General features: G+C 44.6%; 1 protein-coding gene across 4 annotated transcripts in view; it reads right to left on the reverse strand.

Moving 5' to 3' along the window:
* The window catches only part of LOC146708760 (calcium-dependent secretion activator 1-like), a 344,830-nt gene that overhangs the window by 44,583 nt on the left and 277,273 nt on the right, over window positions 1–22,974 (reverse strand). For 3 of the 4 annotated variants that reach the window (XM_085455584.1, XM_085455583.1, XM_085455585.1), the window contains one exon: window positions 9,408–9,440. In XM_085455584.1, coding sequence (XP_085311710.1) covers window positions 9,408–9,440 — 33 coding nt within the window. Of the gene's footprint in view, window positions 1–8,401; window positions 8,579–9,407; window positions 9,441–22,974 lie in introns of those variants that run through there. The other variant, XM_085455586.1, reaches the window with a different exon arrangement.

The following is a 22,974-nucleotide window of genomic DNA, read 5'->3' on the forward strand; positions in this document are numbered from 1 at the left end:
GTCCGGAGGTCGGCCGCGATGGCGGCGGCGACAAACCCTTTCCGGAGGCCGTCCCCGAAGGCCATGACGCCACCTTAGAGGCCCGGAAAACGGCCGGCAGAGGCGAGGCGGAACGGGTCGAGCTGGTTCTGACGGTGGCGTGGCAACCGCAGGACCAGGCGAGGCAGGACCAGGCGTGGATGAAGACACGGAGGCAGGACCAGGCGTGGATGAAGACACGGAGGCTGGACCAGGCGTGGATGAAGTCACGGAGGCTGGACCAGGCGTGGATGAAGACAGCGGGACGGCTGCAGAACCTGACGGCAGCGGGACGGCCGCGGAACCTGACGGCAGCGACGCTGCAGGCGGTAGGGCTGCTCAATTAATCGAATTTTAATCACGATTACGATCTGGGCTTTCAACGATCATTAAAAATGACTGAGCCGATTATTAGCCCCTCCCTCATTTATCCGCGACACCTTAAAGGCCAGTCCGTGAAAATATTGTCGGGCATAAACCGGTCCGTGGCGCAAAAAAGGGTGGAGACCGCTGATTAAGAGGACCCGAGGGAAGCTCAGAAAGCTAAGCAGAAGTTATTTGAAGAGGAGAGTGACTGCTGTTGGTTGAAAAGAGAGGTAAAAAAACTTCAGTGGTGTTGCACACTATTTTATATTATTTTTTAAAGTCATTATTCAATACGTTGTTATTGTTAACCCTTTAAAGACGGTCAGAGCTGCACACTCCATTTTGTGTAACTATTTTTAAATCCCTGTAGAACCTGAACCGCGTAAGCTAGCGCAATAATTTGTTTTGCATATGAAACTGGAGGAGTTGTACTTACATCTTATGCCATCAGCTTGTCCTCAGTCACGGTTTCCTTCCACATAAAGCTTTGCAAAAATTGCATAAAAAGCGCTTGCAGGAACAAAAACATAATATTCCAGAAACACGCTTTGCCGATCCGATCAGCTGTTTATAATACTTCCCACAGTGAAACAGAAGTCAGCGCGAACTATCGCATGACCGCCATTTCCTGGCCGAAACCGGAAGTGACGTCATTTTCGCGGAAATGTAGTTTTTTATTTGTAGGCCTTAAAAACCTATACTGGTCATGTTTGACTTTTCTGAATAGTTTCTGGGATGCTTAGAACTCGAATTGCACTGCTGGAAATAGTTTATTTTGATGCACCTGCTGTTTTCTTTGCAAATTTGCATCATAGGATTGTTTTTTTGTTTTTCCTGCAGTATATAAAAATTGGTGTATCTCCAAAATAAAACTATGAAGACACTCAAAATAAATTTCCTGTTGTTGTAAACTATTTTTTGCAACTTTTTTGTATTTAAAGTTTTGAGGGATAAACCTCTTAAATTTCTCCAAGTAGAAATATATGTAAAAAAACAAAAACGATTTTCAATTTTTTTGTAGTTTATTGCACTTTTTTGCAATTAATGTAGTTACTGTGGACTTAATGCATACATATTATTAAAATATGGGCTATAACAGTTGTATAGCAACTTGAAATGCTCCCACAAATGGCACTACAACATGTAAAAAAATTATATAAGCTCTGGCGGACTTGGTTCTATAGTAGGTCTTAAAGGGTTAAATAAATATCGTCAAATAATCGTGATTATCATTTTTGCCATAATCGAGCAGCCCTAGCAGGCGGTGATGCGAATGGTGATGATGTGGAAGTCGGGGGGGATGATTCAGCAGATGACGGCTGAACAGACTTCCCCGGACCGTCAGCAGATGTGAGGATGTGCTGGGCAGGCTCCTCGGACCCTCCAGCAGACGTGACTGGAAGCTGGACGGGCGGCTCGGGCCCTCCAGCAGACGTGACTGGAAGCTGGATGGGCGGCTCGGGCCCTCCAGCAGACGTGACTGGAAGCTGGATGGGCGGCTCGGGCCCTCCAGCAGACGTGGCAGGAGGCTGGACGGGCGGCTCGGGCCCCCAGCAGACGAAACTTGAGGCTTGCTGGGTTCTCCCGAACCCCCAGCAGACGAAACTCGAGGCTGGCTGGGTTCTCCCAAACCCCCCAGCAGACGAAACTCGAGGCTGGCTGGGTTCTCCCAAACCCCCAGCTGACGAAACATGAGGCTGGCTGGGTTCTCACGAACCCCCAGCAGACGAAACCTTAGGCTGGACTGGCTCCTCAGGCCCTCCAGCTGGAGCAGAAGCAGGACCAGAGGCAATAGGGACCCCTGACTGAGGGTGAAGATGAGTGACTGACTTAGCAGATGACAAAGCTAAGGATTCCTCCACTAACTGCGCTACTGACTGGGCTATGGACTGTAACAATGTTTGGAGAAGGTCTGATTGTGGTAGAGCCTGAGCTATGGGTAGCCGGGGTGAAGACTGAACTACGGGTGACTGAATTTGAGATGAAAGCGGTGGAGTAGGTGACAGGGCTACAGGTGGATGCTGAGCAGGGGACACTGGACACTGAGCTACATGCGGCTGCTGAGCAGGAAACACTGGACACTGAGCTACAGGCGGCTGCTGAGCAGCAAACACTGGACACTGAGCTAAAGGTGGCTGCTGATCAGCTAACTGAGCTGAAGGTGGCTTGGAGAAATTCTGCTGTGGCTGCTCCTGCTGTGGTGTGAAAATGACAACTGCTCCAGTCCGTACCACAGGAGAGAATGGAAGTGTGGTTGGATGATGATGGTGAGGGCTGCATTTCTTCTTTAACGGTGGATCGAACGACTTGGCAATGAACCTTGGCAAAACATACTGCTGACGTCGAGAGCACCAAGTGGCGAGGGCCTCCAGGAGAGCAGCTGAATCCTCCTTCCCTGGGCCGCCCATGCCAAACAGTTCAAAACAAAAACTGGCTCTCAGAGCTGTTACTATCGTTTTTAATCCGTTAATGTCCAGAAAGGTATGGCGAAGGTAGGGGATGACAAGAAGTTGTCTAGAAACACTACCTCTAGAAGCCTCTTGTAGTTATCCACAGCGTGAATTATGCGCCAGCAATAATCCCACAGCTGTGCGAGGTACTTTCCCTCTGAGGCAAAAGGTGAGTCCGCTGGATCCATCTTATGGTCGCGTCGTTCTGTCAGGGCTCTGTGTGCGGGCAGGCGGAGAGGAGGATCCAAGCGCAGGACTCGAACACAGAATTATAAATCAGAACCTCAGCTTTTATTGCTGACATGAAAACCAAACGTCAAGTGACATGAATACAGAAACCAAAGAAACAGTGACCATGAAGTGACCATGGAATATGGAAAACCGAAACACACAGGCATAATCTGAGGGTACGACGCGACACTGAGCACAGGAAAACACAGGGCTAATATACACAGGGTGGTAATCAGCGAATGGGCAACAGGAGGGAGACACAGCTGGGAGAGATCAGGGTTAACGAGACGGGGGGAACAGAGCTGCACACACTAACATAAGACAAAGACTTTCACAATAAAACAGGAAACATGAATTACTAAACAAGCATGCAGACTTTACATTGAGAGACAGACAGAGAATGACACATGGAACCTGAACTAAACTAAACGTGAGATATAACTGAGAACAAATCCTTAAGCACGAATAAACAGAAACAAGAAATAATCATCATCATCACTATGAGAATAAGAAAACAATCCATGAAGCAGAATTAAACCGAAATATAATAAACTCAAAATACTGGGTCCAACGGACCCAGAACCGTGACACCAATGCCACCTCCAAGGCTTACCTCCTCTCTGATCTGGACATCGGGTCAGTTGGAGGCGCAGTTGAAAGATTGCAGCGGTCCCAGATCAGATGTACACACTGGGACTCTTTCCCATGTTGCTGTCTGTGTTTATTGTGCTATGGTGTGTTGATATCTGTGCATTCCTGTATTATCCTTTTATGTTACACATTTCAATGTTTTTTTTCCTCGCTACCTGGCCTGACCTGTCTCCCCAATGTGATGTTTGTGTATTGTATGTACGGTCGGCAAGGTCTGTCATCTCGTTTGTGGGCAAAAGACCTGCAACTGACAAATAAAGGCCATTTCATCTCATCATCTCATCACCTGGCCTGTGCCCCGTGATGTTAAACAGCTCCGCTCATTCTTAGGCTTTTCAGAGTACTACAGGCGGTTCATTAAGAACTATTCGAGCATTTTTAAGCCCCTCACTAACATAACATCAGGCTACCCTCCTTTGCGCAAAAGCACAAAGCCTAAAGCTAAGTCTGTCCAGTACCATGACCCCAAGACACCTTTCGGTGAGCGATGGACTCCCTCTTGTGATCTTGCTTTCAAAACCGTCATTGAAAAGTTCAGTACTGCACCTGCATTGGGTTTTGCTGACCTTAAACTGCTATATACGCTCCATACTGACACCAGCACTACAGGGCTTGGTGCCGCACTCTATTAAGAGCAAAATGGCCAGACCAGGGTAATAGCTTATGGAAGCGGTGGGTTGTCTAGGAGTGAATCTTGTTATTCTGCCCAAAAGTTTTTATGGGCAGAGTTTTTAGCCTTGAAATGGGCAGTGACGGAAAAGTTTGCTACAGTGCTACACTTGTCTAACTAAAGCTAGCTGACTACAAACAAAAGGAAAACTGAACTTGAGGAACAAAGTAAAGAATTTCCAAACTCTTAAACATTTCAGAGACATTACCATGCACTGCTTTATTAACAGAGAGGAATACTAATACTATTAATATGAGGAATACTCTGTGGTGTTCATGCTTGATTTTTAAGCATATTCACTGATGATTTGTGATAACAATATTGATGTTTTATTTTGAATGAAGGTGCTTCATATTCCACTTAAAGTACGCTGTGACTCCGGATGCTCAGTGTGTCTCTCCCATCCTACAAACTCACACTGGTCCTCAGTATTTTGTTAACCTTAAGGGTGTGCATCTTGTTGTGAATCTGTTCTATATCATGTTGTGCTTTGTTTCCTTTTTCTGTTAGATAGCTGAGGATTGTTTGGTCCTGCTGACCTTTCAGTTTGATTTGTTGAAGCTTTGTGAGGTATAGCTTGTCTCTCATTTTAAATGTGGTTAAACAAAATAGTTAGTCAGCTATTAGTAACTGACTGAATTTAACATGAAGTACAATATGAAATAAGCATTTATAAAAACCTTTATGAACACACAAAAGTAGTTCATTTTGTAATCTTTATGTGTATCACTGTTCATCTGAATACTTGCCTACTATTGTTCTGATACCTATTTCCTATACCACAAACCATTAACCTTTGCTTCTAAAAAACGTGTTTGGTGCAATAATACTATTAAGAAATTGTAATTTCATCATTTATAAATGATGAATGAACTATTAACTGAGACCTTACTATTGTATACTAAAGTGTTAACCTCTTTATTTCCCAAGTGGTCACCACAATCGATGCATTGGCAATGGCCAATTGGCCTGGCAATATTGCAAAAGCCAATAAAGCTGGCCAGAGGATCACATTGGTTTCAATATATAACATTCAAGCTGTAACACTAGCATACCAGAACCAGGAGCTACCTTGCTTTTTACATTATGGTATGGGACGTCACACTATTCACAATGAAAGGGCCAAAGTTTTTAAAGTGAGGGGCTCACATGCACAACATCCAGGTGCTGGGATAGCTTTCAACACAAGCAAAAGCCGCGTGACATTTGTCTCAGCTGCAAAGGTTTTGTAAATAGATGCTAGATCTAGATTTGGAATTGATTTCAAGTGTTGAGCCTGGATTTGGCAGCTGGGAGTTTTAGGACCCTGTTACCCTGTTTCACAAATCTAAGTGTAATATTACTTAGCTTAACCTAAATGCAGGTATAACTATTGTTGATGAAAGAAATTGTTCTTACTTTGATATAACTTTGGTAAATAAGTGGTAATAACTTATCTCCCTATCATTCCCTTCTTGTTTTCACCATAATATCCGACTATCACATTATTGATGAGCTCTGATAGAAAGTGCTACCAAATATTCTCTAGTGCCCACAGCAGAGCAAAGTTTTCATCAGTGTATTTTAGTAAATATTAAGCTACTCCACTAGGTTCCTCCGGGAAATTCAGTTCAACCCACCAGTCTCACTGTCTGTGTGGGTTGTGATTTTTTGCAGTCTGCTGATCAGTCTGCTGATGTGCTTAAGCACAGTAGTATTAGCAGTAGTATATTAGTTGTCATACCTGCTTAGCAGCAGCATTTTCACACTGCCACCATAAACATATTGGCTTAGTGATGATCACAGTATGTTGATTTACTGTCTCAGCTGTCAGCAGTTGCAGAACCATTAAAATCAGATAAGAAACCGTATTTATTGATGATGAGATCTAACATGATAAATTGTCTCATAATCAAGTGGAAGCCAGCTCTACTACATTCGAGCCGAGATGGTTCACAAATCGTTGAGGGTTATTTTGGAAAGGAGGAACATTCGGTCATTACAGGGTTGCACACCAAGCTCTTGTGACGGAGTTGAGATTGACTGAAACTAGTCTCTGCAGTCTGGGCATGTGCAACGTGAATGGGGAACTGTCACTTGGACAACAGCCTGTTAGGAGGCCCGCCACTCTGATATCTGAAATATCAAAAAAACAACTAAAAACACATCTTTTTAGAATTGCATTTTGTTAACTTTTGTCTGTTTTTGTTTTATACCTTGTGAAGCACTTTGTGATCTTTTATCTAGAAATGTGCTATATAAATAAAAATTTACTTACTTACTTACTTATATTGGGAGGACATTGCAGTTGTTGGCACCTTAGCTGTCTTTCTAAGAACAACATATTTTCCCATTTTCATATTTCACAAAATAACACTCTTTTAACCTTTTGTGCTTGAATTTCATTCATCAGGACTCCAAAAAGTCATCCAAACAACTCATTGCCATCTCTCACTAAATGTGGATAACACATCTGCAGTAATGCCTACAATGTGTGAATGAGTCTTTTTTTTTGCCATTTTTAACCAGCATAACTCAAATGTTGTACGATGAGAACACAATTAGCATGCTGGTCCAGAAACTGTGACCCTTGCCAGCGTACACAGTGGCTCTTCAGATTTACTGACAAGGCATTAATTTGATATTTGGCATTTTTCAAGGGCCAAAGTGTTGGCAGCTTATCTAGAACTGACGCGCAACACAGACACATGCAAACACCACCGCCGCCAACCTGACAGCAGAATGGGCATGTGTTGTACAACAAGGACTCACAATGTATGCGGCACAGAGATGGATGCATGAGGCACGGATGGCTGTCAGTGTCTGGCCACATACATATGAATGGACATTTGGGGAAGGAAACGTGGGGACATTCAATGTGGAAATACAACACCCAGGACCATCTGGATCATGATGGTAGATGTGAAAGTATGGTCAAATATTTGTAGATGAACAAGAACACACAAACAAACATTCTCACATCACCAGGGAAGCAAAATGCTCCATTTAAATTCATCAAAAATAGCAGACATTATTTTCATAAGTAAGATCTAGCACAATATGTTATGATATTGCTATGGTTAAGACAATATCAAATATAAAGCATTATATATATATATATATATATATATATATATATATATATATATATATATATATAGCCAGGGATGGGTATCGTTTAGGTTTTATCCAATACCAGTACCAAACCGGTACTTTTGAAACGGTTGCAGTGCTTGAATGGTGCTCGAACCGGTGCTTAAAGACTGAAGAACACAAACTTTGTCCAAAAACCTCTCATTTTTAGCTGTTTTCCACTTTTTCTTTTGTCATTTTAGCCTTTTTGGCCAGGGTGAAGGGAGTATCTGCCATCAAACAAGAGGACAGCCGCATGTAGCTATGATGATGTAATAACTTGGTTAGCCTACTCAACGTAAATTACACACGAACAACATTAAGCTACTCACGCAGAGAAGAACGGCTGCTGCTGCATCCTCATCATTTCTGCTACACTGGCAGGGCTAGGGGCCGGGACTCTCCTCTTTGGGTTCTTGGGGGATGTTGTTAACTCCGGGTCCGATAACAGGCAACCCACCCGCAGTAGATGTGCTCGGTGTGAGGTCTCGCAGCAAGCTATCAAATACGGTGCATTTCTCGGCTTTTAACAAAATGCTATACGTCGCCAGGTGTTTCATCAGATTCGATGTGCTACTTCCTTTGCACAGTATCACAGTATCACCTTAAAGCACTTGTTGCAGGCTGCTGAGTTTGCATCTTTTGCTGTGAAGTACAGCCAGACTTTGACCGCTTCACCTTGGGCATTTTTAATCTGTAGCTCTGCTCTAAAAGAACGTACGTACCTGGGCCCGCCTACTATGCTTGCAAAGGTAAAATGATTGGCTAGAATCCAAAGTGTATGATATCTTAGGAAAAAAAAAAGCACCAAAATAAAGCACCGAAATGTGCGCTGCTTTTTGGTCTGGTTACTACCGTTTATATCAGAAAATCATGGCACCGGATACCGGTACCCATCCCTATATATAGCATTATAAAAAATTAATATAACAGCGATTTAAGTCAGATTTGATTTAATCACCATTGAATGACAGAATACACCATTTAAGTATGCTGCAGAACCACACACACACACACACGCTCTACACTGGATCCCTTCAACACCTCCAATCAGCAGTGGAATTAGGGTTGCCAACCGTCCCTTGAAAAACAGAATCGTTCCGTATTTAGAAACAAAAGTATTGAGCTGAAAAGGGTATGCACTTTGTCAAATGGTTAAAAAAATAATTACACACACAAATACAAGAGCTACACTTCCCACACTGGGAAGGGTGAAGACAATTGGGTCGCCCAGCCCTGGCCAATTAGGCGTCCCTTTTTTTTTCTTCAGGGAGTTGGCAACCCTAACTGGAATGGTTGGATGGATGAATAGACAGATGGATGGAATTTCAGCAAATGGAAATCCCGACACTCACTGTATACATCATATAAAACAGCAAATGTCATTTTAAAGTCAAAGGCAGAAATTTTCTTTGTGAGAACTTTGTGAGAGGGTGATGACTCATCGTGTGTAAGCTGAGGCTTCGGGGGAGATGTGACCAGTAAACAAATTATCTCTGAATGTCACGTCATATTATTTATCGAATATGAACTATTAGGTTTTCTATGTCATTTTTAAAATATCAAAATATTTACACATGTCATCATGTAACTCCCATATGAAGTGGATTTTCAAATTCTTTTCATGAAATGGAATCAGGAATCAGGGATGGAATTATATGTTGAGTGATACAATACAAAGGAGTCTTAACAGCACTCACATGCATGTGAGTCATGCAAACACAACAGGGACTGGGATTAATGATGACATTTTGAGGCCAAACAGTCACCAAAACTTTCAGAATTTAGATTTAGTACTTCTTAGTGCTCCAAAATATATCTGATGAGCAAATCAAAACTCGATAAAGGCACAATGACCCATACTGTACACACATACATTACAACAGCGGAGATGTAAAATGAATACTTACAGGCACGTCCACATACTTCGAAGCAGCTTTTACCTTGACAAAGATAGAAAAACACTGAGTACAGCAGCTGAACAAAAGTTGTCCAGGTGAGACATAGCATCTTATATCTTCTCACCTTCTGAACTAGAAACACTGATTTGTGGTGATATTAGCTGCACAAATGCACTCATTGTTATTGCATTCATAATTTAACAGTTTAGCTTTTGTAGTGTTGTGGAAATTTAGGGGCGCTAGTGCCAGAGAAGCTCACCAAAAAATCTACCGTAGTTTCACGACCATAAGGCGCACTTAAAAGTCTTAGATTTTCTTCAAAAAGTGTGGCGCGCCCTATAGCGCAGTGCGCCCTGTGTGTTGTAAGAAGGACGTAGTAGAGAACACCATGAGAACGCTAAAGGGTGAAGTGTGGGCGTTGATCGTATATACCGGACAATCGCACATACCTGTATAAAAGGACAGGTATGTGCATTATGTGGAACATTGTTGTTTTAACAACCCTGAAAATGGCAAAGAGACACGCTTATGAAGCACAGTTTAAACTGAAGGCCATCAGCTATGCGGAGGAACATGGAAATCGAGCAGCGGCGAGAGAATTTAAGATTAACGAATCGATGGTTCGCAAATGGAGGAAGCTAGAAAACAAGCTCCGGCAGGTCAAGAAAACGCAGCTGAGTTTCCGCGGACATAAGGCGAGGTGGCCCGAGTTGGAGGAAAGACTCAAGCGGTGGATCATCGAGCAAAGAACGAGCGGGAGAAGCGTTTCGACGGTCACCATTCGGCTAAAAGCAGTTTCACTAGCTGAAGAGATGAACATTGAACATTTCCAAGGAGTTCCGTCTTGGTGCTTTCGTTTTATGAAACGGTGCCATTTTTCCATCCAGACCGGGACTACGGTAGCGCAGCAACTTCCAGCGGATTATAAGGAAAAGCTGGCCATCTTCCGCTCCTACTGCAGCAAACACATCGGCGACAAAAACATCCAGCCCAGCCACATCACAAACATGGATGAGGTCCCGCTCACTTTTGACATCCCGGTGAGTCACACTGTGGAGAAGAAGGGGACCAGCACGGTAGCGATACGCACAACGAGGTATGAAAAGTCGTCTTTTACTGTTGTGCTTGGCTGCCATGCTAATGGACAGAAACTGCCGCCTATGGTGATTTTTAAGCGAAAGACTTTGCCTAAAGAGAAGTTTCCAGCAGGAATCATCATTAAGGCAAATGAAAAGGGCTGGATGGATGAGGAAATGATGAAAGAGTGGCTGAGGGAGGTGTATGTAAGGAGACCAGGTGGTTTTTTCCACGCATCACCATCGCTCTTAATCTGTGACTCCATGCGTGCCCATCTCACAGCCGATGTGAAAAAACTAGTGAAACAAATGAACTGTGAGCTTGCTGTCATTCCGGGAGGCCTGACAAAGGAACTCCAGCCGCTGGACATCGGTGTGAACCGCCCGTTCAAAGTAAGGCTGCGAGCGGCCTGGGAGCGATGGATGACCGATGGAGACCACAGTTTCACCAAGAGTGGAAGGCAGCGCCGGGCGAGTTACGCCACAATTTGCCAATGGATTGTAGATGCTTGGGCTAACATGTCTGCTGGCACTGTTGTTCGAGCTTTCGCAAAAGCCGGCATCATTTCCGAGGAGCCGCACGGCACGGAAAGTGACTCTGACGGTGAAGAAAGTGAACTTGGCATGTTTGATGGAGATTTAGCGCAGCTGTTCAATTCAGACACAGAGGATGAGGACTTCGATGGGTTTGATGATAAAAATGTGAGTACCAAACTTTGTTTTGCTCCTGCTTTATTTTTAAATATGCACACTTGTATGCTTGTGTGTTGTTGATGATGACGATTACCGGTAATAGAAATGGGAGTAAGGTACCGAACTCAGGTTTGCTCCCGCTTTATTTTTAATATACGCATACGGTACTTGTATGCGCCCTATGGTCCAGTGCGCCTTATGTGTGTGTTAAATACAGTAATGGCACACATAACTGAGACTGCGCCTTTTAGTACAGTGCGCCTTATGGTCGTGAAAATACGGTAATGATATTACAGTTAGCATAAATGATTAACATAAAAACTATAACAATTTCAATGAACTAGTGAGCATAGAAATACACATATCAAAACAGATGATTATAATATGATGCTATGAGAATTTATATAGTTGCACACCATTGTAATTTACAAATGCATACAATGTGGGGAGTTTTATAAAATATTTGTATACGCACACTCAGTGCCAATGCAGTGTTTATGAAAATGGTCCACTTGTGTATGAGGAGATACATACATACATAGAGTATCAGTATAGTGAGATAAATGGATGCTTTTTCATTAAATCAAATTTAAACCCCTTAATTTACCAGAACAAAAGGTAGCTTTAGAATTAATAACAAATTTCCTACATAGGTGCGCTTTCACTGAGGAAATGAAGATGTCTGTTAAAATTGTTCATTACATTCAAAAGTTCAGTTACAGTAGAAAAGCGTCACACTATGATTTACACACTGCCATTTACAGACCAAGTAAATTATTAGTGAAGTATTCTTATTCTGATGCATCTTTATTAAGCTATGTCTCTGAGTGTGTTAACTGAGTGTAGCCAAGTACAGGATAGGGTAGGGGAAATTAAAGTAAGATGGAGAGAATGGGCCAATAGCTAGATTCGTAGGAGGGATAAAGTGAGTTGCGTGGAGAAGAATGACTGGAGCCACAGGTAAAGTTGCTATGAATTGTATTAAACTATTTAGCAACAATTTAACAGCATTTCATGAACAGGAATGAAATCATAAAATAAAATACAGTGACAGCAATAATAATAACAATCAGAATCCTATCTGAGCTCAGATATGTCAGTCTTGCCGGCTTAATAGTCAGTGTTCAGTCAAGTCAAATCCAATAGGTTGTGATTGGTGCGATTTCGTCCTACCGCACTGTTGGAATTGTTCGTGAGAGAAGAGCAACCTGCCCTTCTGGGCCAACTCGGAATGGCTGTGGTTCGGTTCAAAGGGAAAGGCTCGCCATCTTCCTCGTCAGGAAGAGATCCAGGTCTCACGATCCCATAAAAAAAAACCTAGCCAGCACACTTCTAATGTTCAACTCTCAGAGAGGATCTTGTCCACTTCATCCGCTCCCATGCAGATCGCGATGGTTTCAAGGTCCGAAATGTTCACAATAAATCAGGTCCGTTTCTCCAAGGTCCATGCAGATCTCCGGTATGGATATTTGCTCAATTTATCAAGTTAATAGTTATTTTCCAGCGAAAAGCTTGGCGGTGAAAATCAGCGATGGTCTCGTGCACCTCCGTCTCTCTCTGTGTCTGAGCACGTGACGGTACAGAGCAGGGGAAGGCGGGGCTTGTTCCTTCCTAACCAGTAGGGGTGTTAAATATACTCTTTGGGTTTTATTCTTATATTTATAGTATTTATCTTTTATTATTGATTCATTTTTGATCAACTCAGTGATTAACAGAGTAATGATAAATCCCAATTAACAATAACATGTTGTAGTGCATTACTGAGTCGTGTAAACTCACTGGGTTACATCCTCCCCCCTTAAATCTCATGCACGTCCCCGTGCATGGCTCTGGTGGAATAGGCAACATCATTAGCAAGGGAGTCGATGAAAGCTTTGTTCAATCCTTGAAAGAGTGATTTAACCACTGTTACTAGTGGGTTACCTAGCTGAGGATAAGTGAGTCTTTGGGATGGTTGGCGAATTCTTTCAGATCTTCTGATCTGTGTTTCTGTTTGCAAGGTTTCAGGTTCATCATCATTTTCAACTTGTCTTTCAGGTGAAAGTTGATGAGTTGAGTTCTCTGACAACGGTGAATCTGACAGACTGGTCGACAAAACATTTTTGTCTTTTCGAGTGTCTGTTTCAGACTCACTTGGTGTGTTGTTTTGTAGGCTTGTGTCACTTTCACTTGGTGGTAAGTTTGCTTCACTTTCACGTTCTGTCTGAGGTAGGTCTGTTTCACTGTCCATTTGAGGTAAGTTGGTGTCAGTTGAACTTCCAATTTCGCCTTCAGGTAAGTATGTTTCAGTTTCATGCTCAGGTAAGTCTGTCATGTCCGGTAATGTGTTAGGTTGTTCATTATCATTTACAGGATATTTGTTTTGTTTGAATCCTTGTGTTGGCGGTATGGTACATACTTGGTAAAAATGTCTGTCTTTCACTTGTGGAGGTTCAGGGTAATAAAACTCATCTTCCTCTTCTCAAATGTTTGGTCGGAGTCAACTTCCGAAGCTGAACTTTGTCTTGTGCGTGGTCTGTTAGTTTTTGTGACTCACTCGGGTTTATGCTCTGTTGGTGAGAGAAATCCAAAGGGAAGTAACAGATCTCTGTGGAGCGTTCTGTTGGGTCCATCTCCGTTTTCCGGTTTTACAGTATATACTGGTAAGTTTTCCATCTGTTTGGTAACAATATACACCGTTTGCTCCCATTTGTCCGCTAATTTGTGCTTCTCTCTCAGGCGGAGATTTCGAACCAAGACTTGGTCTCCCACATGTAGTGTGGATTCACGGATGATTTTGTCAAACTGTTTCTTGTTTTTGTCAGCTATTTTCTGGGAGTTTTTGATGGCTATTTCGTAGCTCTGTTCGAGGTAGCTTTTCAACTGCTTGACGTATTGAGAGTGAGTCAGCTGTGGCTTGTTTGGCTGTGGCAGGCCAAAGGCAATATCAATGGGCAAGCGAGGCTGTCTACCAAACATTAACTCATAAGGAGAATAGCCTGTCACATCACTTTTTGTACAGTTATAAGCGTGAGTAAGTGGTTTTACGAAGTCACGCCAGTGATGTTTCTCGGTGTCTTTCAAGGTACCAAGCATACTGAGTAACATGCAATTGTATCGCTCAACAGGGTTGCCACGAGGATGATAAGGACTTGTTCGGACTTTGCGGATACCGAGCAGAGAGCACAGTTCTTTGATTGTACGCGATTCAAAGTCTCTCCCTTGATCGCTATGAAGTCGCTCTGGAAAGCCTTAATGAACTAGGAAGTTCTCCCATAAGTTCTTTGCAACGGTGGTGGCTTTCTGGTCTTTGGTTGGAATGGACACAGCATACTTTGTAAAATGATCCGTGATCACTAGGACATCTTTAGTATTTTTACTGTCGGGTTCTATTGAGAGGAAGTCCATGCAGACTAGCTCCATGGGCCTGGAAGTTTTAATGTTTACCAGAGGAGCAGCCTTATCTGGCAGGGCTTTTCTACGGACACATCTCTCGCAAGCTTTCACTTTCTTTTTGACATCAATTGCCATTTTTGGCCAGTAGAGACGTGACCGAATGAGTTCCAGTGTGCGTTCGACCCCTAAATGCCCCATGCTGTCATGAAGATTAAGCATAACTGTAGGGCGTAAGGAATCACGAAGGACTTACTGCAACAATGGCCCCAACTGGCGTTTCCGGTACAGTAAGTCATTTTGGAGGTCAAGACGTTTCCACTCCCTTAAAAATAAGACTCAGACTTAGTAGTGGCTGGTGGACGTGAGTCAGCTGCCAGCAGCTTGATGACTTTACTAGGAGATTGTTATCATTGCCTTCTTCTTGAAACATGTCTGGAATGGCAACTGCCGACATGGCAAGTGACTGGACTAGAGCACAAGAGGGTTCAGTCTGATCCATGGCCATATGTCTTTGACAGGCTGCCATCACGGTATCGGATTGAAGTTGGAGCTCGACATCTTTGACTGAGGACAAGAGATGGGATCTGAACTTGTCAATGCATTGACATTCCTCAATAAAAACTGGATCGTCTTCAGGTTTGTCATGTGGTTTCCTAGATAGTCCATCTGCATCAAGATTTTGTCTCCCAGCTCTGTACTTAATGTCAAAGTTATAGGTGGACAATGCAGCAAACCAACGATAACTCGTGGCATCAAGCTTTGCTGTGGTCAGAAGGTAAGTCAATCAATCAATCAATCAATCAATCAATCAATCAATCAAAGCTTTATTCGTCACATGCAGGTTGCCCTGCAGTGAAATGGGACCCCCCCCCCCCCGACCTTACACATATAGCACAAACATTACATGGGGATACAGGTCGGAGATTGGTAGAATCAGAGAAAAAAACATTGAAATGTACACTACAATGGGGAAAGTAAAAGAGGAAAAAAAGAGACCCCTACTCATGCTGTGCTTCCATGGTAGGACAGCATGAGAACAGGAAACAAAAAAACTCCTCTGCACAAAAAAGCACATAAATGTCCACAGCACAACATTGTGAAGATATGACAAGCCACAGGGGTGGGTGGGGGGTGAGGAGTAATCCGAAGCGAACACAGCAGCCGCCCTGCACAGCGCTATCATTCCAGCGCGGCACACAGACCCGCTGTGTTCCCTCGCAGTAAACAAGCATCGAAGGCGTTGGAAAGGGAGGGGGGATGAGTGAGTGCCTATCAGTGTAAGTGTATGTGTGTGCGTGTCCATAGTTCAGCTGAAACAGTGTCCTTCGGCCTATCAGGCTAAGTAAACAGTCCTCCAGCCAATCCAGGTGTTCTTGCATGGGATGGGAAGAATAGCCGTAACACAGTCGTTATCAGGGAGTGATTGTTCGGCTCCAGCCTTGGGCCTGCAGCTGGCGCCGTGATGGGGATCCGCAATGTTCATGTTGATTTTGTTAATTTCCATGCGAGCAGCCCAGGAGAATTTTCAGGCTGCTCTTTAACACTCCGACGCTGGTCTCTCAATCTCCCGTTGGAGAGTCGCGAGCCTCCCCATGATGGTATCAAACTTCTGTTCCATGGTGTTATCATTCTTTTGACTCTGAGACCTCACAACTGCAGTGATCCGTTCCGCGATGTCTTCCAACTGTCGCTCAAGGGTCTCATTTTGAGCAGGCCTCTCTCTGATGTATCCCCCCATACGCTCAATGGTGTTGTTTTGAGCCTTCACAGCAGCTGCAAGCGTCTCCAAGGTGTTGACCATATTACGTTCGTTGTGAGAGGTTGCGCCTCATTCCATTTCGATTCCAGCGGGCAGCCTTGGGGGGGTTTGAACAGCCGGTTCCGCTCTCTTATTTCTCCGATAAACCAGGGCTAAGCCAACTCCGATCAGCATGAACCCTGTTATCACGGTTCCGAATAGATAGATATCTTCAGCATCCTCGATCGACAGTCCCCCTAGGCACATGATCCTCCAGTTCTGCCACCCGTCCATCGTGTATCCGGCAGGGAAAGTCCCTCCAGGGCACTCAGGCTCTCCCGAGCCCAGATTTCTCGTTGAGAAAAGGGTGTCAATAGCATTCAGAGACCAGTTGATCAAATCTATAATTCTCTTTTAGGTTTTAGAGAACGACAGTGGGAGGCTATTCCAGGGAAAGTAATGCACACAAGACAAGACAAGGACATAGAGGCTAAGCAGGGAAGATAAGGGTGAGGAGGAGAGGAGAAAAGTGTGACCGCCTTCGCTGAGAGCTGAAGCAAGAAAAAAAAATGGGTTATTGTCGGTGATGACTGTGAATGTGTTCCCATATAAATAGTCATGAAACTTGTCAGTTATGGCCCACTTTAAAGCTATAAATTCTAACTTGTGGGCGGGGTATCTAGCTTCACTACGGGATAGACCACGACTTGCATAGGCTATAACATGTGTGGTTCCATTCTGCACTTGATAAAGAGCTGCCCCAAGTCCGGTTGTACTGGCATCTGTGTGTACCAGGTAAGGTAGCTTTGCATCAGCATACCCAAGGACTGGTGAGGTGGTGAGTTTTTCAATAATAGTCTGAAACGATTTCTGGCACTTTGGTCCCCAACGATTACCAAAGGGTTCTTTGGGGTTAAGATACTTTGGATCACTGGGTGGGTTTTTACAATGCTTTCGTCTCGGAGGATAGCCAGCTGTGAGGGAGGTGAGGGGCTTGACAATTTTTGAGTAATCTTTGACAAATCTCCGGTAAAAACCGGTAAAACCAAGAAACGATTGGAGTTCTTTTAAGGTTTGGGGTCTCGGCCAAGTCTTGAGTGCTTCAGTTTTTTCGTGGTCAGTCTTTACGCCGTCTCTATATACAATGTGGCCTAGATAATGGACTGCTGTTTGGAAGAAAACGACATTTGTCGGGCGAGAGTTTCAGCCCGTACTCTCTGAGTCGCTCAAGAACATGAATGAGTCGGGTCTCATGATCTTCAAGGGAACTGGGAAAGACTATCAAATCATCCAAAAAGACTAACACTTCTTTCAGATTGATGTCTTTCATACACTTTTCCATAAGCCTTTGGAAAGTGCTTGGGGCATTTGTTATTCCCTGGGGCATACGATTGAATTCGTAGAAGCCGAAGGGGCACACGAAGGCTGTCTTTGGCTTATCTTCTTCACACATCTCGATTTGATAGTACCCTGACTTAAGGTCCATCACAGAGAACCACTGAGATCCTGCAAGAGCAGAAAATGACTCCTCTAAGTTTGGCAAGGCATAGGCACCGCGGATGGTCTGCAAGTTAAGCTTCCTAAAATCAATGCATAACCGCACATCACCATTCTTTTTGCGGACCACCACTATCGGTGATGAGAATGGAGATTCAGATTCTCTGATTATGCCTGCATCTAAGAGGGCTTGTAAGTGCTTTTTAACTGCCTCGTAATCATGGGGATGAATCGGGCGAGATCTCTGTTTGAAGGGGGTTTCGTCTTTTAAGTTGATGTGATGTTTTACATGTGTGGCATGCCCAAAGTCCAGATCATTGTGTGAGAAAACATCAGAGAAGGTGTTTAGCTTTTCAGCTATCTTCTCTTTCCACTCTTCAGATAGTGGTGATTCACCAAAGTCGAAACTGAGAGGGGGTCTTGAGGTTGAAGTCTGCTGCTGAGAGTTACACGTTGCAGACACCTTTTGGTCACCTTTCTCAGGCTCAGGACATGGCATGACACAGTCAGGGGCAACTAACTCAGCAATTACACAGGTAGTGGGCAATGTAATGTCATGGTTAGTCTCGTTTCTCAGCAACACAGGAACTTTATAAGGTCCGTGCTTTGGCAGAGATATAAGGCAACAATCTACAAACACACCACCAGGTAGGGAGCCGGTAGTGGGCTGTTCAATAAGTGCACACTGTTCAGGCTTAGCGTGGCTAGCATGCATAAAACCTTCCACTAGTAGCTTTTGATTTGCAGGAAGGACTTCTTGGGTTCTACTTTGAAGTTTTACCAAGCCGATCTTGCCACTGTCAGTTTGTCTTTTTCTGGATGCTATTGTATTTAGCACTTGTTGGTATCCATAAGGGAGTACCTTAAAGTCAGGTAAGGTGCTCTCACAAAGATGCTCATATAAGGGGTCAAGTGTATTTGTGCCAATTAGTAGAGGTGTGTCTGAGTTTAAGCGAATGTCAGGGACAACTAAGGCAAGAGTAGATAGTTCAAACTCTGACTGATCGAGATCTTTGGGGAACATGATACTCGTCTCAATGTATCCCAAGTAAGGGACTGTCTGACCATTTGCACCTTCGACCTCTAGGAGATCACTGATGGGTTTTATAGGATGATCAGGTAAGTGTTCTTGATAGAAGGATTTGGCAATAGTGGTTACTTGAGAGCCTGAGTCAAGCAAGCAACTACATTCAACGCCGTTGATAACAACTCTGGCTGTGCATTTTCTACCCACAAGTCTTTTGGGAAGTTTAGGCACTGAGTGAACATTAGGCGTTTCACTTTGGGCTTTTGTTGTCTTTTTCTTAGTGGCTTTTACAGACAAAAACATGGCTGTGCCATGGGCTCCCCCGTGTCACCTGTTGTAGCCAACCTTTACATGGAGGAAGTGGAAAGGAAGCCTCTTGGCTCTTTCAAAGGAAGAGTACCCAGCCACTGGTACAGATATGTAGACGACACCTGGGTCAAAATCAAGACACAAGAAGTGGAATCCTTCACTGCGCACATTAACGCTGTGGATAAAAACATCAAGTTCACCAGGGAAGACACAAAGGACAACTGTTTGCCTTTCCCGGACTGCGCGGTGCACATTGAAGAGAACGGCAACCTCAACATCGAAGTTTACCGGAAGCCCACACACACGGACCAGTACCTCAATGTGCTCACCCGAAACCCTGGCTGATTGGGACCCACAGCCAGTTTCACACCTTGGCTCAGGCAATTAGAGGATCATCAGGGGGTCCTTTTGTGCCTCTGTGGGGGGAAACTCCCACTAGGTTTATATCTGGGACTCTCCACCATTTGACTTTAAAACTGAAGAAGCTTCTCGGATGAGAGGTGAAATGTCTTCAAGTAACTTAAAGAAGTCCAGACGCTTTTCTTTGCAAGCTCCTTTGACTACGATGACCTGGATGACTGAGAACCTTCACAGACATTTCTTAGTGGGACTTGGTTCAGGTTTAGCACCCATCTGTCCTGCGACAGGGGCTCCTTCTAGTTTAAATTAAAGGACTCATCAACTGGTCTGGATATTTCCCATTCTCGCTGCTTTTGTCTGAGGGCATTCCTTTTAGCTGCTACTAATGCTGGGTTGGGATCATTACTACTGTCATGGTCCTGGGCCATGTGGGCCCAGTATTCTTAGTTTTCATGTATTTTTGTATTTTGTTCTTTATTTAGGCCATGCTTCCTGGGTTGATCTGTTACGTTGTTCCTTATGTGTTTTCCCTTCGTGACTCTTACCCCCTGTGTGCCCCTCTGTGTATTTATGAGCCCTCGTCTCTCTTTGTGTTTTATTCTATGTTTTCCCCAGCCCGTTATGTCTGCGTTCTCCCCGTGCTCTCTCTCCTCCTGTTTGAACCTCTGTGTACTTCCTGTTTTACTTTGCCCATCTCCCATCAGTGTTACGTTCACTCCTGCCGTGTCTTGTTATGATTATCAGTGTCACCTGTGTTCCCCGTGTGCATCCACTTCCCCTGATCATCCCTCATGTGTATTTAGTCTCTGTGTTTCATACAGTCTGTGTCGCGTCGTCTGTGTTCCCACCCTCTGTGTTCCGTATTTCCAGCCATAGCCTTTCCTTAGTTTGTCCAGTTTAGGTTTCTGTTGAGCTACTACTCATATGCTGCCTTCACTCTGTTTTGTTCCTTTCATCAGCCATAATAAAAGGCTCGCTTTTGTTTAAATCCACTCCTGCATCCTCGCTTGTGTTCGCACCTGGGTCCACCATACACATTCCCGCACGGTCTGCCTCCGCAGACCGTGACAACTACAGCTGGAAGCGATATGACCATCTTCTCCACACTTGAAACAGTATCCAGGTTTGGGTTTGGCTGACACTGCAGCAATTTGTGGTATCTGTCCCGGCTTGTTCTGAGTTTTGGTACTTGTGTTCCTTTTTGTTTCCTTTTGAAGTTTCTGCGATCTTTTCTCTGTTTTGTCAGCTCTGAGCTGTGCGATTTGAGACCTGAGGTCTGCAATTTGCTTCTGGAGGTCAGACGAATTGCTGTCCATTTCATGCTCATAATCGTTCCTACCTTGAGAGCGTGTGGTTTGCACGTTAGAATAAACACGAGTCTTTTGGATCCCCAAATGTTGTGTCATGCGGGTTGCTTTACTTGCCTGTTTGTCCTCCTCGGTGCGTAGGTGGAGGAGTAGCTCTGCAAAATGAGGTGGGTCGTCTTTCTTTTGTTCAAGTTGAAGGTTTGCAATCAATGAGCTGTCCCAACACCCTCTACAAAACTGTCTCAGGAGCTGTTTATTGATGTCACTAGAAGCAATTCCGTCTCTTTTTATGACTAGGTTTAACACTGTGTGCAATCTTTGCAGGTAATGTGAGGGTTTTTCACCTCCATTTTGATTGGTGTTTAAGAAGCGAGCAAAGAGTTCGTCACCGTCCTCTACAGTTGCATAGGCAGAATCAAGATGTTCAAGGTAAATTTTGGGGTTTGCTTTTGGACCAAGAGCTTTCACCAGGTCCGCTGCAGGGGGTGAAAGACTTTCAACAATCTTTCGCACAACTTGAGTTTCGGTGAGCGAGGGACCAGTCAAGCAAAACTCTACGCTGCTGCGCCAAGTGTCATAGTCAGTTTCGAAAGGAGGATGTGGAACTCTCCCTGAAAAAGGTTTCAGTCTGTATTGCGGTATTGCGAGTTTGGTGGGGGAATGACTTCACTGCTTTTAACAATGTGCTCTACAATAACCCGCTGCACTTCAGGTGTGCTTAAAAGGTCGGTGGGAATCTGAGGGGTTTGTTTCTCGGCCTCTGCCGGTGGGTGAGTATTCAAGGCACTCACATGATTGCTATTGGGTGTTAAAGGGGGAGAAGGTAGGGCCTCATCACTGTGGGGCACTGGCTCTTGTTCAGTGGAAGGCTCAACTGTGTGGACATCCCCTCCCAATGACTTGCCAATTTTAGCTAGTTCATCCATCAAAAGGTCTTTAAACGATCGGTTGCTTCGTGCTCAATGACTATCGCCCTGTAGCCCTCACCTCAGTAGTGATGAAGTGCTTTGAACGCCTGGTCAGAGACTTCATCATTTCTTCACTACCAGACACACTGGACCCACTACAGTTCGCTTACCGTCCAAATCGTTCCACAGACGATGCCATCTCTCATCTCCTCCACACATCACTCACTCACTTGGACACTAGAAGGGGGAATTATGTTAAAATGCTCTTCATAGACTACAGCTCTGCATTTAACACCATAATTCCCTCCACACTCACCACCAAGCTGGAGCATCTGGGACTCAGCTCATCTATGTGTCAGTGGATCTCCAACTTCCTAACTGGCAGACCACAGGCAGTAAGGATGGGCGGACATGTCTCAGCCTCCACCACTCTCAGCACTGGAGCCCCCCAGGGGTGTGTTCTGAGCCCCCTGCTGTACTCTTTGTACACATATGACTGCGTGGCCACTACCAGCTCCACCACCATCATCAAGTTTGCTGACGACACCGTCGTGGTGGGCCTGATCTCTGATAACAACGAGACGGCCTACCTGAAGGAGATTAGGAATCTGGAGAACTGGTGCCAGAGGAACAACCTCCTTCTAAACGTCAGTAAGACAAAGGAGCTGATAGTGGACTTCAGCACTAAGCAGGAGAGGAACTACCAGACCCCCGTCATCAACGAGTGCCCAGTGGAGAGAGTGGACAGCTTCAAATACCTCGGAGTTCACATCACGCAGGACCTGTCATGGTCCTGTCACATCAACACCGTGGTGAAAAGGCCCGACAGCGTCTCTACCACCTCAGACGCTTGAGAGACTTCCAACTGCCCTCCAAGGTGCTCAGGAACTTTTACTCGTGCACCATAGAGAGCATCCTGGCGGGAAACATCTTAACCTGGTTCGGGAACAGCACCATGCAGGACAGACGAGCTCTACAGAGGGTTGTGCGGTCAGCTGAGCGCACCATCCGCTCCGAGCTCCCTGACCTGCACTCAATCTACAGCAGGCGGTGCTGGACCAAGGCCAGGAAGATCGTGAAGGACCTCAGCCATCCCAACAACAGACTGTTCTCTCTGCTGAGGTCAGGAAAGCGATTCCGCTCCCTGAAGACCAACACAGAGAGACTGAGGAGGAGCTTCTTCCCGCAGGCGATACGGTCTCTCAATCACACCACCACACAGTACTGACCCACACATACAGTTCTTACACACACACTGGACTTTCTGGACTTTGGTTTTGCACAAC

The sequence above is a fragment of the Copadichromis virginalis genome, linkage group LG5 (assembly GCF_057382275.1).
Source record: "Copadichromis virginalis isolate Kocher_CV1m ecotype Utaka linkage group LG5, C_Virginalis_male_GT1.1, whole genome shotgun sequence".
Taxonomy (NCBI): domain Eukaryota; kingdom Metazoa; phylum Chordata; class Actinopteri; order Cichliformes; family Cichlidae; genus Copadichromis; species Copadichromis virginalis.